This window comes from Narcine bancroftii, chromosome 11 (genome assembly GCF_036971445.1).
Source record: "Narcine bancroftii isolate sNarBan1 chromosome 11, sNarBan1.hap1, whole genome shotgun sequence".
Taxonomy (NCBI): Eukaryota; Metazoa; Chordata; class Chondrichthyes; order Torpediniformes; family Narcinidae; genus Narcine; species Narcine bancroftii.
The window spans coordinates 9,916,142-9,935,354 of NC_091479.1; the positions used below are offsets into that span (position 1 = coordinate 9,916,142).

Below are 19,213 nucleotides of genomic sequence, written 5' to 3' on the forward strand. Positions count from 1 at the left end.
CATCTCCCATCTGGGCACTCTCCAACCAGATGGCATTAACATCGACTTCTCTAGTTTCTATTGGCTCCACCCTGCCATCTTTCCTTATGTCTCCTTTCCCCTAGCTCTGCTTTCACGGAGCAAAAACAAACCTCCTCGGCCTCATTTTTTCTCCTGTCCTCTAATCCAATTAACACCTTTTGTCTGTTGATCTGTACTCCCTGTCCATTCTTCCCTTACTCCAGACTTTTAATTCAGGAACCTGTCTACCTTTTACTCTTACCTTGAGGAACAGCCAGGCCTGAACATGGGTTTCTATATTTCCCTCCAATGAATGCTGCGAGATCTGCTAAGTTCCTCCAGTATTTCTGTGTTTTTACAAATATAATATTAATCTATGATAAATAGCAATGCTCCCTGTATCAACTGTCAAAAAGATTTTAAGATTTTCAGTTTTTGACTTCATTTTCCTTTCCCATAAAATGAAGATTGAGCAAATCTCAGACTAATGACTACTTAAGTAGGGTAATCCCAATCAATACCTTTTATAAAACAAAGTCCAGGAAAGGAGTTTCTGCAAAGCTCACATACCATGCATGCAGGCTATTTGAAATGAAAATGAAAAATATTGGAAACGTTCCACAGGTTGGTAAGAATCTGTGAAGAGAAAAAGTCCAAATTAATGTGTCATACTTGTGACACTCTGAGATTAGCAATTGTTTATATTTCTGTTCACATATTGCAAACTGGCTGTGTGTACTTAAAAATTTTTCTTCTAATATTTATAACTGAAATGACTGAGGAAAACAACAGCAGTATTCACATCCTCCAAAACCCTATTAGTTATGAGCATTTAAATTATCTCGAGGAGTTTCAGTAAATCCTAAGCATATTTAAATACATTTTTCTTCAACTTTAAAGTTATGTTCTATTTAGTGCCACACTAAACATGCCCTCAGTTAATTTCATTCACGAAGCTTTCAGGAGGCAGAACTTCCACAGGTGTACCATGGAGAGCATTTTGGCCAGTTGCATCACTGCCTGGTATGGAGGTGCCAATTCACAGGACAAAAAATAAACTCATTGGTTAACTCTGCCTGCGACATCATGGACACCAGTCTTCCTTCACTCCATTGAGGACATCTACAAGAGGTGGTGTCTTAAGAAAGCAGCCTCTATCCTCAAGGATTCCCAGCACCGAGGAGTCACGAGATGGAGTAGTGGCCGGTCAGGGAACTCCAGCCCTCTCTGGAAAAGGTTAAAAAAAACACACAAAACACAAAGGCACAAACATAAAAATTAAAACAAAGTGAAAGTAAAGGTGGGAAGAAAATGGCAGCGAAGAAAGAAAAGTCAAAACCAGCGGGAAGAAGAAAGAACGTCGGAAGAAGAAGGTGAAGGCCTTACCTGTCCGAGGAGGCCCGCCGCGGAGAGAGAAGCCCGCTCCCTAAGGTCAGTTGAAGTCCCGAGCTCGGGACTACAAAAATGGCTCGCGGAGCCAAGTAAAAGTGCGCAACCGCGCATGCGCATGAAAAAAAAACACTGACGGGAGGGGGGATTAGCTGAGGAGTCGATCTCCACAGCTGAGAATGACAGCTGCAACACAACAACAGGAAGAGAACATAGAAAATAAAGAGAACAAGAAAGAAGAGAGTAAAAAGAAAACAAGGAAACAACAGATGACCAACCCAGAGGAAGAAGAAGAACATAGAGAAATGGAAGAAGAAGGGAAAGGCAAGACAATGGATTTTTTTTTTAAAGAATATATGGAATCAGTAAAAGAAAGGCAATTACAAGAATTTAGTGAAATAAAAAGAAGAATTAAAAGTGCAGAAGAAAAAATGAATAGATTAGAGATGGTCATGTCAGATATAGGAAAAAGAGTGGACAAGGTGGAAGAACGAGAAACAGCCGTAGAAATGGAAGTAGAGGACTTAAAAAAGGATTCCCAGCACCCAGGCCATGTCTTCTTCACACTGATACCAGTGGGAAGGAGGTACAGGATCCTGAAGATGTATCCCCAGTCGCACAAAAACAGCATCTTCCCCTCTGCCATCAGATTTCTGAATTACGCACACTGCCTGAGTTTCTTCTCTTTTCTTGCACTATTTATTTTTGAAAGCTAATTTATAGCAATATTTGCATTGTGACGCTGCCACAAAACAATGAATTTTGAGACACGTTTATGACAATAAATTCTGACTCTGGAATCAACACCCCTATTACTACAGTTTAACACACAACAGGTAAAAGAATTCAGAGTCTGAAAATGTTGTGTTCAAGTCCCCTCTTGGAGTTGTCACACGGATGTAGACAGTCTGAAAGAAAGAAATGGGAATGGATAGAAAAATAAAGAGTTTCTCTTGTCTGCTTTCATTTCTGATGGTTCAGGTGTTATATTTCCAAGAATCCTAGGGAATGGTGTTCTCTTTCTTTCTGAAACATTATGATGCAGCCTCCCTTTGGACAAAATATTAAAAAGAAATTTCCCCAGGCACTGATTTCCTTTCTCGTAATTGGGCATTCTTGTCTGTGAATGTATTTGACCAGACAATACAAACCATATATACTTGTGTGATGGTCAAACCCCCGCCCCCACCTTGTACAGCCCAAAAATCACACGTTTTCTGTATGACTCGTGTAAAAGATGACAACCCCTTTTTTTTTACCCCGACTGCCTGCCCATCCAAGATCCTGACGACCCAACCACCCATCACCGGATCTCCCAACTCCTCAACCGCAGATCTTTGCCTCAGCCGCCTACCCACTGGAACTCCTGATGCCCCGACAGCCTGCCCATCTGACTTCCAGCACCCTGGCCGCTCACCTGCCGGAGCTTCCCGGCACCCCAACCCCGGGCCCTCAACCCGGCCGCCCGCCCATACGAGCTCCCGACGCTCTGGCCACAGACTTTCTCCTAGCCCTCAGCCACCCAACCACCAAAACTCCAAGCGCCCCAAACACAGACTTATCTCCAGGTCCGGGCCATTCAAGCTCCCAGCGCCTTGAAGGACACAGGTACGATCTTTGTATGACTTGTGTTAAAAATCATGAACCACCCCAAAATTTGGCCCAAGTATGACCTGCATAAAATTTTACCCCATCCCCCCCAAATTTGACCTGAGAAAATGATCCAAAGGACTCAAGTATTACAGGAGTACGGTATTGGCAAGGCCAATCTTCTAGGAACATTTTCAGTTCGCAGGAAAGCTGATTTGGATCTTAAACTCTGTTGACACACACGTATCCTTTTTACATGTTCGAAAAAAAGTAAAAATGTTTTAGTTCCTTCTCTGCTTTTATATATATAAAGTAACAATAGAGGACTAAGTTGTGATTCCAATTTTGATTAACTTATTTGATTTCAAACCTTTGGAGTGGTTTTCCCTAAAGTATATGATTAATTTGTAACCTTTTTTTAAATTTTCTTTTATTTGAAACTATATCCAAGTTTACTTTAAGGGAAAATAATTTGACTCAATCAGTTGATCTCCCTTTTTATTGCACACGGAAAGTCAAGACCACGTGAAAAGTTAAGTAACTGAGTTACCATTTTACAGCAGCTTCCTGTTCTTAGTTTCATATGGACAATATAAATCCGTCTCCACCTTTATAATGAAAAATTCCTATGTGAGCATGTCCCACTGTGAATTGCACCCTCTCAGAATTATATAGGCATTTTTCATTATGAGAACGGTTAGGGAATGTACAATGAAAAATGTTGTATTACTTGAAAAGTTTAGTTGATTCCATATTTAATTATTCTGCTAAAGAAGATTTTCTCTTCCTTCTTAGCTTCGTGGTGCATACTGGACTCACTGATAAGCTCTATGGTTGTTTCCTCTCCATACAAGGGCCCGTCGATGAGCAACCTAAAATTGCCTCCTTTCTGCAAAATGTTACAGCCTTGCTGCACAATATGTGTCGTCTTTGCTTCACTCTTGTCAATCGGTAAGTAACTAGGTGGCAAATTTCTGGGACTTTTGTTCAAGAGCTCATCACATAGTGATCAAAGGATCTAATTGCATAACTGAAATGATTGGTGATGCATCGAGGATGTTAGAGGACTCCCGATTGAAATTGCATATCGGAGATAGACTGGAGGATACAAACAGTAAAAGTCAACTCGCCGTAAGATACATCCTGGAGGATGTAAAGAGATTTCTGAGCTTAAATTTAAATACAGCACTGTAATGGGGCCCTTCCGGCTGACAAGCCCATGCCACCCAATTGACCTACAACCCCTGTATGGGAGGAAACCAGAGGGCCCAGAGGAAACCCACACAGACACAGGAAGGACGTGAAAACCCCTTACAGACAGCGCCGGATTTGAATCGCGGGTTCTGGCTCTGTAATTTGAATGGGTATATTTTCAATTGTGATCCAGCAGGATGGGTTTAACATATAAATGTCAGGTGAAAAATAATGTTAAATGGGCTGAAAACAGATGATCTGAAATTGCAATCTGGGATTATGTGGTATGAACACTTAATCCACGCATCTAAAACTTGTCTAACTTACTGTCGCAATGATATAAAACCTTTGTTTTAAAGCCTATCAGTGCCTCCTTTAATGGAGGGAACTTCAAATAAACATTTCAAGTATATATACAATAATAATCTGTGGCATTGTTTGACACAGACTTGCAGAAAATAACAGCATTGTAGTGAGAAAGCCATGCCATGGTCTAAACTCCACAGAAACTGCTTGCTTAATTTAACTCCACCTAACATTTTATTCCTTTCCAGCTTTGCAATCTCTGAACCTACATTACTCACCTCAGCAGCTCCTTGGAGAGGCTGATGCAGTGGAACCTCTTTCTCAGGAATGAAGTTTTTCCTGTATCTATCTATAATAAATATATTTTTAAATTGTTCAGTGCATGAATAAACAGGCAGACTTGGAAAGCTTATGCAAACGATGTGAAGTGGAATATGGAAATAGTGTGAGAAACCTTTGGGTCATGTCCTCTTTAGGCAGGGCACTTCTGGTCAATGGCACCAAAAGCCATTGTGTCACCTGAATAATCTTGATATCCGCCTTATCACAGATATTTCCCCCAGTTATGCAACTTATAATACAGCTGTTTTCTCACTATTGCAGTCCTCTTGATGGTCAACACACATGACATCACATACAACCCTGGGATTCTTTTTTCTTGCGAGCCAGGCAGAATTACTACTTCAGTTGACTGATAACGTTAACTTTGTTGCTCTCTCCTTCCCTCTACAGATGTTGTCTAACCTGCTGAGTATCTCGAGCACTTTCTGTTTTCGTTTCATTTTTTAGTATCTGCAATTATTTTCTTTTCAGCCATAAATTGTCTTCGGTGCTTTTTACTGCAACTACAATAGAAAAATGCTGCTTAGTTTGCAATTGCTTTGGAATATTCTATTTGTAAATGGTACTGTGTTAGAAAAATTATCTTCTCGTATATTATAAAGCTGATCCCACCTTAGGTTTACATTGTTCCAACACACATAATAGCAAGTTGTGTTAAGAAAACTTAAATCCTTATTTGAAACTCGTCAAACAACTGAGGCGTGTTAGTCTGAAGCAAAGCCTTATAAGTGGCATCAAGTGTTGACCCTTGATCCATTGTGGCTCCAGTGGAAGCAGCTGCCTGTCAACGGACATTGTAAGTGATAGAGGGTAACATTAGGCAGGAATTTGACATCCGAACAGTTCACCTTAATGAAAAGGTTTTGCATCTTGTATCTTTTGTCAATGTGTACTAGAACTAACAGGCATCATTTTTTTCCAAGTTTTACTTGCTAGACCGGTGGTTCTCAACCTTTTTCAATCTAAGGACCACCTGGCTTCTAGCCTAACATACTGTGGCCCACTAGTGGCAAGGACTGAGCAATATTTACAAGTCAAAGGCAGCTCTGTAAGAAACACATCTTTATCTAATTTCAAGTATTTTATTTAACATGCTCGAAGAACAATTATCATACATAAATACATGGTCTGTTAGTTTATTTTTAATTTATTTCTGCAGTGTTGGGATATTTCCTTGAACGTTAAAGGTTATTCATTTGATCTCAATAGCCAAGAAAGCTTGTAACTTATCCGAACAATCATATCCAGGGTAATTCTTCAATGAAAATTTTTGCAAAACTGATCTATATCCCATTTTAGAGCAGAAATATACCATGTGCTTTATAAACAGGAAGGGGTGGTGAATTGAATAAGTAAGTTTGCAGATGATACAAAGATTGGTGGTATTGTGGACAGTGAGGAAGATTACCGTAGCTTAAAAAGAGATATAGGAAAGCAAGAGGAGTGGGCTGAGAAATGGCTGATGGAATTTAATACGGATAAGTGTGAAGTGTTGCATTTTGGAAAGCAAATCTAAATAGGTCGTATACATTGAATGGTAGACAACTGAGGAGTGCAGAGCAACAAAGGGATTTAGGAGTTATGGTAAATAGTACCTTCAAAGTTGATACTCAGGTAGATGGTGTGGTGAAGGCAGCATTTGGAATGTTGGCCTTCATAAATCGGAGTATTGAATTCAAGAGTCGGGATGTTATGATGAAATTGTACAAAGCATTGGTGAGGCCAAGTTTGGAACACTGTGTGCAGTTTAGGTCACCGAATTATAGGAAGGATATAAACAAAATAGAGAGAGTTCAGAGAAGGTTCACGAGAATGTTAACAGGATGTCAGGGTTTGAGTTACAGAGAAAGGTTGAGCAGCCTGGGGCTTTTTTCTCTGGAGCGTAGAAGATTGAGGGGGGATCTGATGGAGGTGTTCAAGATTTTAAAAGGGACAGAGAGAGTCAACGTGGATAGGCTTTTTCAATTAAGAGTGGGGGATATTCAAACCAGAGGCCATGGTTTGAGATTGCAGGGGGAAAATTATAAGGGGAACATGAGGGGAAATTTCTTCACGCAAAGGGTGGTTGGGATGTGGAATGAGCTTCCGGCAGAGGTGGTTGAAGCATTCAAATTAAACATTTAAGGAAAGACTGGATAATTACATGGAGGGGAGAGAATTGGAGGGGTATGGACCAGGTGCTGGTCAGTGGGACTAGGAGGGTGGGGATTTGTTCCAGCATGGACTAGTAGGACCAAACTGGCCTGTTCTGTGCTGTATATGGTTATATCTTGAGTCTTGACTGAAGAACAACAAACATGCTTCTGAATCTGTCTTGTGCGGAGGTCTGATAGGAACTGAGATTGAGTGCTGAGCGTCAAGCTGCTTTATAAAATGAGAGACGGCCAGATGACCTCACTGACCTCAGTGGCAGCTTGCTCTTCACCCCACCCAAGGTCACCCAGGAGGACCATGGCCCACTGGTTGGGAACCTCTGTTCTCGTCCTTATGGTGGAAAGGTTTTAAACAGTAGGGATAGTTAATTGGGACGGCAGATGAGAATATAATTTATGATGATATGGTTCTGATACCAAATTGTTAAGTAACCTTTATGAAAAGCACTAACCAAGTTGGCAGTACACACAGAAACTACCGGTATGCCAATTAAGAGAAAAGGAGTAAAGTGACCTGGGGAAAAAAGGAGTGATTTGCATTCAAATTAAACGTCTGCAATTGAGGTGAATGTGAAATTACCTGTGTGGAAGTGGTGTCTCATCTCTTGAATAAATATACTTCAGAGGTGTGGCAGTCAAACAACATCTTGTTGAGTCTGTCCTTAAAAAGTTAAAGCTACTTCACAGACTAATCGACTACTCACCAGCATAGAAATGAATAGAATATTTTTAATGCAAATAATTGTTGTAGTAGAATTCACTGCAAGGTGGCGGAACCAGATTACAATTATTTTTATAAAAAAGACAATTGAATATAGGTCTGATTTATTCAATCTCATTGTCTTAATGCATTGCCACACTAGTGTTTACATCCCATCCTTTCTCTTGGCAGATCACATAACATATTTGAGAACAAAAGGCATGATCCAACTGGACTAACGGCAGTGCTGCAGTCAACTGAGCTGGTGGGTGTTCTCAACATGCTTTACTGCATCCTCCTTCATGGTCCAGTCCCTGACCACAACAATTCTCCTCCCGCTGAAACCTACCCACAACACACCATTCACGTGGCGATCCAGAGTCTTCGCTTCCTAAACAGCTTTGCATTTTTGGATCTTCTTACTTTTCAGGTGAGATAAACTTTGTCATTGGTGTAATGTTGATTGAGACAAGCAATGGCTGTTTCTGGCCCTCTGATATATTGTCCATCTTAAATGACTGAGATGAAGTAAGACAAGGATGGGTCAGTCAGTTTGCAGATTATACGACAGTTGGAGGAGTTTTGGATGGCATTGAAGGTTTTTGTAGGTTACAAAAGGATATAGAAAGGATACAGAGTGGAATGGAAAAGTGGCAGCAGGAGTTCAACCAGATAAGGGTGAGGTGATGCATTTTGGAAGGACAAACCAGAAGGCTGAGTACAGGGTTAATGGTCGCTTACTTAAAAGAGTGTGGATGAACAGAGGGATCTTGAGGTTCAAATCCATACATCCCTCAAGGTTGCCACGCAGGTTGATCGAATAGTTAAGGAGGCCTATGAGATGTTGGGCTTCATTTAAAGGGGTATTGAGTTCGAGTCAAGAGGTCATGTTGCAACTCTATAAATCTCTGGTGAGACCACACAAGAGTATTGTGTTCAGTTCTGCTCACTTCATTAGAGGAAGGATGTGGAACCTATGGAGAGGGTGCAGAGGAGATTTACCAGAATGTTGGCTGGATTGGAGACCAAGTCTTATGAGGCAAGGTTAACAGAGCTGGGACTTTTATCTTTTCTAAAAGATTATCACAATATACTGAGTTGCTTCAATGAGAGGAGACTTAGAGATCTACAAGATTATGAGAGTCATATATAGGATGGACAGCCAGTGCCTTTTTCCCAGGGCCAGAATAGCAAACACCAGAGGACATTGTACAAAGTGAAGGGAGGGACGTTTAGGGGAGACATCATGGATTTTTTTTTTTTTACACAGAGTTGTGAAACAATGCTAGAATGACTTGCTAGGAATGGTAATGGAGGCTGAAACATTAGGGATATTTAAGAGACACTTAGGCCCATGGATGGAAGAAAAATAGAGGGTTATGAGTTGGGAGGGTTTAGTACTTTTTTTTAATGGAATATATAGAATATATAGATCGGCACAACATCGAGAGCCAAAAAGCCTGTACTGTGCTGTACTATGTTCACATTTGAGCTACTTATTAACCACTTGCAAAAATAAACAATTTCTCAGAGGTAGACAAGGGAGATTATTTTGTTCAGCCAAGGAGTCTAGAATTAGGGAGTACGGCCTTCAGAATTAAAATGAGGAGAAATTTCTTCACTCAATAACAGCTGAATCCATGAAATCCTCTATTGCAGAAGGGAGGCTAAGACATGAATAACTTTCAACACAGTGATCAATATATTTCATGATATTGAATGAATCAATGGATATTAAGATAAAGCAGAAACTGGCGTTTGAGTAGAATATCAGCAATTATCCTGTTTCGTGGCAGGGCAGGCTCAAACTGTTGAATGTCTTGTCCCGCTCCTGTTTGAAAATCCATAAACTGCACAAAACAGATGCTGAACATCTAAAGCAGGAAATGTTGGAAATGCTCAGCATATCAGGTCCCACCTGTGGAAGGAGAAATACTTAATATTTCAAGGTATCTGAATAGTCAAGATATCAAAGGTAATGAGGAGAAGGCAAGAAAGTGGGGTCGAGTGTATCAGCTCATGATTGATGAGCTGAATGGCCTTGGAGATCCTAAATCTGAGCCACTCAGTATTTCTCTTCCCACAGATATTGAGTGTCTCCAACATCTTCTGTTTTTGCACCTGCTCATTTTTATTTTGTGTAAAACAGTGGGACAAACGTGCTCAGCTCATTCATTACATTGTTTTAAACAGGCCGTGTGTGGTGCTGAAGGCCTCTCTCTGGCATTCCGCCACATTGTTAGTTCACTGCTGTGGTATTGTTACCATCACACCAGTGAAGACCTGCTGCATGAAGTCATCGTCTGCGTGGGCTACTTTACTGTAAACCACCCTGACAATCAGGTAAGATCACTCTGTTCTGAGACCGCGATTGAAAACGGTGCCACTCTTTCTCCAAATCAATTGGAATACAAAAACCAACTGATAATTCTAGTTTAGACATTTCTAAAAGATCATCACAATATACTGAGTTGCTTCAATGACGTTTTGTTCTTGCAGTGATTTCTTCAAATATTTGGGGGTTTTTAGGTGAATTCACAGACACCTGCTGAGTATGGGGGACTCTCTTTACTTTCTCTGACTATGAGGTGCCCAGCAATTTATGCCGTTGGCAAGGCACTTTCATCTTTTTATTACATGCCAATAAAGCAATAAACATCTTTATCTATATTTAAAACAACTAACGTTGGGAATGATTAGAGGAATGACATGGGGAGCAGATATTTACCTGCTAGGAATCAGTTATCTAATATCGTGAAGTCCTGACACTTGTAAAAGGCAAAAGTAATTCTTGAAAACTTTTTCAGAAAGGTAGAATTTTGTGGTTCATTGACAAAGCCTGTATAAAAACATTTCCTTGATGAATTTTAGATTTTATTTTCATTTTTAGGGTAATAATGAGGAACTAAACATTATATGGCAAGAGCTGGTGTAAAGGGGAGTGGGTTCAAATTAGCAAAGTTATTTTTTTATTTATTTAAAGCACAGTTAGAAGCTGATTCTGGCCATTTAAACCCTTGCTGCCCAATGACACCCAAATTAACAAACAACCCCATACGTTTTGGAGGTTGGGAGGAAACTGGAGCACCAGGGAAAACCCACACAGACACGGGGAAAACGTACAGACTCCTTACAGACACTGCTGGATTTGAACCTGGGTCACTGGCACTGTAATAACATTGTGCTAACCAATACTCTAACCATGAAACAATGTATGAACAAATGATATAACGTTGAAAATACACTTGAGAGAGGCATTGAGATGAAAATCCTAGAACGTTTTTAGAAAGTTGGATGCTAGGTGGACTAGGATCTGGCAGGGAAAATGAATAGAATGGATAGAATAAATCTGTAACAACTTGACATTGTAAGTATTGTCAGTTGTTTGGATCTTGTGTTTACCTCATTTCTTCAATGAATACATTGTGCTTTTTAAAAGATTAAAATTGCAGGAAAGAAAAATCTAGTGTTTTGAAATGATGAGCAACTTTTAATTATTTCCATCCTATCCAGGACATACATGTCATTGCCTGAATTTGACAAGTTACCAATAAAGCCTCTGTGGTTTTTTTTTTTGGCTCCTGATGAATGAAGAAGTTTATAAACATTTAACTTGGCAGACTGACTCTGAATGCCAGTCGGGTCAGAGGACTTTGTAGTCTGAGTGTTTAGCTCATTTTCCCTCAAGTGGTACAACTCATCAATCGAGTCTCATGATTTGCACCCATACAAATCTTTGCGCTACTCAAACTAAACATGAAGCAACACTCCTATGGTATAACTGGTGAGAACATAGCTGGTTCCGCAGCTGTATTCTTTCTGTGTAAAATCTTGTGTCTCACAGCCGGAAATAAACACCCGACGAATCTTCCATGTAGAAAGCAATAAATGGAAAGCTCCAAGGTCGTGGCAGTATTTGACTATACAATGTCCAAAGAGGGCTATTGATACTTGAGGCAAGGAGCGGACGGTTGCACAGCTACAAGTTGCTGCTGCCCCATTGCCCCAGCAACTGTCTGTGTGCAGTTTGTTCTTTCGGGAACAGCGCAAGTTTCCCTTTGGTGCCATAGTTTCCTCTTATACTGAAAGATGTGAAAGTAGATAGATCCAGATATATTGTCAGAGTTCATTCATGATATTACATGCAACCCTGAGATTCATTTTCCTGTGGGCCAGGCAGAATTACCACTTACAAGGCAAAAAAGACTGCACAATGTACACATGTCAACAAATAAATGTAAACAAGCTGGCTGTGAAATACAGAGAGAGAAAACAATCAATAAACCGCAAAAGTAAGAGTCCTTAAATGAGTCTCTAATTAAGTTGGTTGAGGCATCTGATGGTGGAGGGGTAACCGTTGTTCCTGAACCTTGTGGGGCCTATACATCTTTCTTGACGGTAACAGCGAGAACAGAGCATGTGCTGGGTGGTGTGGATCCTTGATGATTGCTGTTGCTCTCCGACAGTAACATTCCCTGTAGGTGTTCTCAATGGTGGGGAGGGATTTACCATGATGTCCTGGGCTCTGTACGTTACCTTTTGGAGGGCTTTAGACTCAGGGGTATTAGTGTCCCCATACTGCAGTCAGTCAGCACACATTCCACCACACATTAGTAGAAATTTGCCAGGGTTTCTGATGTCATGCCAATTGCATAGCCATTTTAAACTGTTCCCAATATGTAGATAGAATTTGATGTGCTGCTTGGAATATGAAGAGTATAAAATTAAAATTGTGTAAATGGCATTACCTTTTTTAAACAAGGCGACTGCATTTGATGGTTTGGGCTGGATTGGGGGGCGGGGCGGCTGCTGGCTGCTTGTGGGCAAGGGCTGGGTTTGGGGGCTTCAGGGTGTCAGGGAATTCTCTTTTGACTGAAAGATGCACCATTTAACTTTCTGCTAATGTATCTCTGTTTTATGTCTGAATGAAGTGAATTTTGTGTAATATTGCACTTTATAACATGATAATTGAATTTTGATGAAGATCTACCGGGACCAATGCCTGAAGAGGGCGCACAAAATCAGTGAACCGGTGCGGACTCGAAAGGCCAACATGGCCTGTTTCCGCTCCGTAAATGGTTATATGGTTATGGATGCCTGATATTCAGTTGGACTGTAACATAAAGGGCCTATTTCCATGTTACATTACTCTATTCATATTAAATGGGAAGTTATTTGTTTTTCCATTTTATCTTGACCCTTGTCAGTTCCAGTATAGGCAGTTATTGGCTCACAGTGGATGCACATTTTGCTCTTTCAATTATGGCAATTTGAGATATTCTTTCAACACCATGGGACTCGCATCATTCATACTGTTGACTGCCATCAGAAGCAGGTTCATAATGGGATGGACAGCTTGATGGAAATACACATTTATTTTTAAAGTTGCTAAATAACAAAATATGAAACCACCTGAACTTATGGCTAGTTCTAACAATACCTTGTGGAAATTTGGATCTCGATAAAACATGTTTTATAGTAATGCCCATTGGATGATCAACTGTCTTTCTGTCTTGCAATTTCATGCAAGCTTGGAGTATTTGGCAGAAGAAGCCTAGAGACTTGGAAGTCAAATATCTACAGCCAGATGATTCCAGCTGTGTAATTTTAACATTTGCAATGGAGTTTCAATCAATTCCTTCAATCAATAGGTCCCGCGTCTCATCTTGGATATTGGAGAGACAAGAGACTTCAAACTGTTGGAAACTGAAGCAAAAAACTATCTGCCAGAGCCACCATTCTCACATCACATTGAAGTTGGGGGGGAGGGGTGAACCATGGACTGAAATTATAAGATTTTTTTTATAGGTAGTCAATAGGAGGGAAGTGTAGAAGAAACCAAATAAACGTGACTGTTTCATAAACTTTGCGCAGAGTCCTAAGTGGGCCATAGCCAAAGAAAAAAGGTTGGCAATGGCTGTGCTTAATGTGTTGAGCAGAATCTGTGGGGGAGAAATTAATTGGCCACGTTTCAGGTTAAAGTCCTGAGACTTCATCTCCACCAAAAACATAACCATTCCTTTCCACCCCACAGTTCCTGCCCGACCCACAGAGTTCATTCAGCAGTTTGTTTATTGCCATTGGTTATTGGAAATTGATGATTCTTTCAGATTCTTGTCATTTGGGAAAATAATACCATCTAATTAATTTTTTGTTGTTTATCTCCTGCGTGTGCATGTAAAACACAGGTTAATCTATTTTAGAAATGGAAAATGTTCATAACGTCCAGTCTCTTGAGGTCTCTGATTTTTCTCTACTTGCAGCCTTTATCTTCGTCCTTGACTTGTAATCCTACAGCTTTGTATATTAATCTTGAAACCCTTTGGTGGAAGAGGTGACATCTATTTATAACCCAAGTGAATGCAGTTCCATTTAAACCTTGGAGGTACTTGCACAAGGAAGCCATAGCAGCTGGTATGACTAGTTTCACATTTAATTAAAATTTCAGGCATTCATCGAGCAACTGGAGAGTGAATTTAAACTTGAATGGGAGGTGGAAGTGGTTCAGAACATGGAAACTAGCTGACAGACAGACTTAGTAATTACTGTGAAAACACAATGTTGGAGAAACTCAGCAGGTCAAACAGTGTACTTTGAATAGCAAAGATAAAGATACATAACCAACGCTTCGGGCTTGAGCCCTCCATCAAGGTAAGTGGAAAATGTAGGCGGGTTCCTGAACAAAATGGTGGTGGTGGGGGGGGGGCAGCGTAGAGTGGGTACAGTTCCACAGACAGGAGGTAAGTGGATAAGGGAGGGAGGGAGGGCTCACCAACAAACATGGGGAAGGGCGATGGCTCTGTAAATGGAGAGGGAAGGGGGTGGAGAGCTGAAGACAGACAGATAGAGAGAGAGAAAATACAGGGAGTGGGTTCTGTGAATAGAGAGGAAACACTGTTTGACCCGCTGAGTTTCTCAAGCATTGTGTTTTTACTTCAATCATGGTATCTTTCGTGTTTTACTAGTGTTCAAACTATGCAAGTTAAAGTTCATTTAACACTCCTGTCTCCCCATATGCTTGCAAATTTGTTACCTTCAAATACTTATCAAATCTCCCTTTTGTATGAAGTAATTTGACCTACATTTACCTGAATTTCAGTCATTTCACTCCAGATCTAAGTTTTTAATCACTGGAAATTACTGTTTTAAAAAAGTTTGTGTTACTACTGGATTTTTTGCCCATCACTTTAAATCTGTGTTTGCTAGTCCTTTGGAAAAAGCTTCTCTTTGCTTAACAATGATCCTACCAAAGAATGACACAGGCAAACCATTGACTGCTACTTTTTTGCAAATGTACAGCTTGATTTTCCAGCATTTTCTGTGTTTTTCCCACCTCTCTGATATTCACTCTTCAATGTTCCATAGTTTAAACTTGGGAAGTTAGCAAATTGAGGACACCTTTCAGAAAGTGAATATGATTTAGTCTCAAATGAACCAATGAGAAATGCTCTCTTTTTCCCAGAACCCGCCTGCTGCTAGACTTGCCTTACTCCAGACTGGCCACTTTAATAACATTACATCAAATTTTAAAGTGAGGAAAGCATAAGTGTACTGGGGGTGAAATGTCTTTTCTTTATATTAAAATCTTCCTTGGCAAGTTATAATTGACTTCTAGAGTGTACAATTACCAGCCTTGCCATTCACCATTCATGCAGCATGCAATCTCAAGCAACCAGAAAATCCACTTATCGGCATCTTCCAAACCCCGAAGGTTCTGGATACCACGGATTTTACTGTATTAGTCACCGGGTAGTGGTCCAATCTTTATCCACATCCTTTTCTGCACTAAAGCCATCTTATTTATCACTTTGACCTCCATTGTCTCCAATATCTTGGCATATCAAGTTCTCTCCATCTATAAACTCATCTGTGACTTTGTACAATTTAACTTTCCTGTCTTCCCTCCTGTATTCTGGGTTTGACTTAACCACTGTGAGGCCTTCTATCATTGCATGTTGACATGAACACAGTGCGTTATGAACCACTCTCTTCTAGACTTCTCCACACCTTGCATCCTCAGCTAGCAGACTACCTCGGTTTTGCTTGAAATTAGTTCTATTTGTTGATTAAAATGCAATTTTAACCAATTGTTTGTGATCTAATAATATGATTTAGGCAAATCCAAAGTAATAATTCGTGGCAAAACTCAACAATAGGATGAAAAACCCTTTGATTCAAATCCAGTTTCAATGACTATCGCCTTGGGGTAGATAAACAATTCAAGAGAGATGAGGTGGATGAAATCAATTTTATTCTCCAACTTTTCCCTTTCAATAGATTCCATTTGATCCCTTGGTCTTTGACTCAGTTTTCATGGACAGGGGCTATTGGTTAGACACCCTTTCCACCTGTGCGCATTGATGTTCAACGTTTTTTAACTAACATGGTTTTTGATAAGATTGATTAATCAGTGGGCTGTTCAAACAAAGTGCAAACATTAGGAAGTGAACAACAATAATTTTAGGAAATTAAATAGGGAACCCAGTGTTCCTGCCTAAGATTAGTTTTAACAATAATGGTGTGCCATATATGATCACAGATGAAAGGACAAGTTGAGCCAAATAACACTTAAAAGTTACTTTTTCTTCCATGTGTTTTGAAAGATTCCATTATCTGTTAATTTAAGTAGTCTCAGAAATTTCTGAAAGATTTGCTGTTGCGGTTTATAATTTTGGTAGATGTAAAGTTCCTTTTTTCGCAGCATACTTGCTACTGTTCCAAGCCTTTAATCTTCTAAAGAGCTTTTCAGAAATTATAGATTTGTGACAATGGTGCCCGAGAGGTTTCTTAGCAGGTGCCACACACTCCTGTATTGAGGTAGCCAATTTCAGCCAGCTATGGTCCTAGAATTGGACCTAGAAATGGAGTGGTTTCCAGGTCAGGAACATAACCATTGCTCTTGTCCTAGATCAACAAACAGATTTCAGAATCAGATTTCAGATTTATTGTCAGAATATAAACACATCCTGAGATTCATTTTCCTTCAGGTGAGACAGAATTACCACTTATTGGTGGTGCAAAAACAAATGAACACAACATACACATGTAAACAAATAAAGAAATGTAAATCAATTGACTAGGCTATAGAGAGAGAGAAAAAAATCAATAAAGTGCAAATGTAAGACTCCTTAAATGAGCCCCTGATTGAGTTTGTTGTTGAGGAGTCTGATGGTGGTGGGGGAGCAGCTATTCCTGAACTTGGTGGTGTGAGTCTGGTGGCACCGAGACCTCTTTCCTGATGGCAGCAGCGAGAACAGAGCAGGTCCTTGACGATTGCTGCTGCTTTCTGATGATGATCTCGATGGGGAGAGTTTTGCCTATGGTGTCCTTGACTATATCCGCTACTTTTGCAGGCCTTTACGCTCATGGATATTGGTGAAACACCCAGTCAGCATGTTTTCCATCACACAGTTGTAGAAAGTTTCTGATGTCGTACCAAACCTCCGCAAACTCCTGGGCAAAAAGCAACGTTGGCTGACGTTCTATCTTCAGGTTGCCATTAGTTAGGTCCTGTGCTGACTGTAAAGAGTTTCCCCAGGGGCTCGAATTTCCTTCCACTGTTCAAAATGTACTGGAGATTGTAAGTCAATTGGATGTGATTGGGCGATGTGGGCTCATGGGACAAAATGGCCTGTAACTATGCTCTATGGATGTCTAAACTTATACTAAAAGCAGGTAATGTATGCAAAAATTAGAGATAATAAATATTCACAGTTCCCATTGTGGCAAGAAAAAATTGTAAAAGGAGCTCATTTTTACATTATTGTTACTTAAAATGATTAATAATCTAATCTACAATGTTCAGGAAGCCTTGAGGATGATCAGAACCTAAAACTGTTGGGTTAAGGCCAATGCGTTTTGAAAAAGATTGTTGGAAGGGTGGGTGAAATGGCTGTACCATACCTTCCAACCACTTCTGACAAATATTTTGGTGTACAAAGCACAGAAAGTACTTTTTCATTTTCTAAAAATATTTTCTTAATGCCTTTGACCCATTACCGACTTTCACTTCCGACTTTTGTTGTTAGTGCTTTTGTTTCAAGCTGTCTTATCCACTTAGTGGTCTTTGCACCCACTTCTATCATGTCAGGAAGATCCTCAACTATATATAATTTGATATAGTTATGTAAGGAGGCATAACATTATTCCCTGCTGTCTGCACCATAAAATGTTACTGGTTTAACATTGATACATACTGTCCCATAATTTCTATTACTGTATTGACCAGAAGAAATAGGAGCAGGAGCAGTTGGGCCCAACTGGCCCATCGAGCCTGCACCGTCATTCAGTAAGATCAGGGCTGATCCAACTCCACTTACCTGCCTGTTTCCCATAACACTTAATTCCCTGACGATTCAAAATTTTATCTGTCCATGTCTTAAACGCATTCAGTTAATCTGCATCTGCTACTTCATTGGGCACTGGCTCTGGGGAACCAGTTCCTCCCTTTCATCTGTCTTAAATCTACTCCCCCATTTGTCATCTCACATGCCAGTGGAAACAACCTCCCTGCTTCCATCTTATCTGTTCACTTCATGATCTTGTACGTTTCAGTAAGATTCTCCCCCACCCCCATCCTTCCAAATTCCTATGAGTATTTGTCCCAAGCAACTCATTGTCTCCTCATAAGCTAATCCCCCCCTCATTTCCAAAATCAACCTGCTGAACTTCCACGGCACTGCCTTCAAAGCCAGTTTATCCTTTCTCAAGCAAGGAGACCAGAAATGGATGCAGCATTCCAGCTGTTAAATTCAATCTCTCCAGTCCTGAAGGCCAACAATTTCATTCACTTTCTTGATTACCTGTTGCACCCACAAACTAAAGTTTTGCACTGCGTGCACAAGCAACTCCAGGTGTCTCAGCCCAACGGTGTGCTTGAATTTTGGTGTGGCAGCTGTATTAGAAAAACCACTCATGTGAGGACAACCAAACAAAATATACAAGTCGAATCTTTGTTTCGTAACAGCACAGAGGAGATGCTCATATGATTTGAATGCCATTGCAGAAATTTTATGGAGTTATTCATTGATATGGCAATTATAATATGCCATAATCTTTGTAGCAAAACTGCAACATTATATGGAAATTAGGAACACAAGAGCCACCAAGAGCAAAAATAAATATCTCAAAGTAAGACACTTGCTAACAGCTTTGTTATTTTTGACATAAAAATGTTAAATGTCATGAATGTTTTTGTAACAACTGACTATTGTCTTTATTTTTGGGATGTGAGTGACGTTGAAAAACCAAACTTATTGTCAATTCCTATTTATCGTAAGATGATAATAAGCCCTGGCATTGGAAACCCTGACAAATTTCTCCAGATGTGTGCTGACCTGCTGAATCGCAGCCTGGCATGGGGACACCAATACCCCTGAGCGTAAAGCCCTGCAAAAGGTAGAGGACACAGCCCGGGATATCACAGGTCAAACCCTCCCCACCATCGAGAACGTCGACAAGGAGTGCTGCAGTTGGAGAGCAGCCGCAATCATCAAGGATCCACACCACCCAGCACACACTCTGTTCTCGCTGCTGCCAT

At 40.3% G+C, this 19,213-nt stretch overlaps 1 protein-coding gene across 3 annotated transcripts in view; it reads left to right on the forward strand.

Annotated features, from left to right (window-relative positions):
• LOC138745470 (tetraspanin-3-like) overlaps positions 1-19,213 on the forward strand; it is a 437,564-nt gene that overhangs the window by 390,042 nt on the left and 28,309 nt on the right. For all 3 annotated transcript variants that reach the window (XM_069902530.1, XM_069902529.1, XM_069902532.1), the window contains exons 32-34: positions 3,775-3,930; positions 7,867-8,104; positions 9,868-10,017. In XM_069902530.1, the coding sequence (XP_069758631.1) occupies positions 3,775-3,930; positions 7,867-8,104; positions 9,868-10,017 (544 nt within the window). The remainder of the gene's footprint in view (positions 1-3,774; positions 3,931-7,866; positions 8,105-9,867; positions 10,018-19,213) is intronic.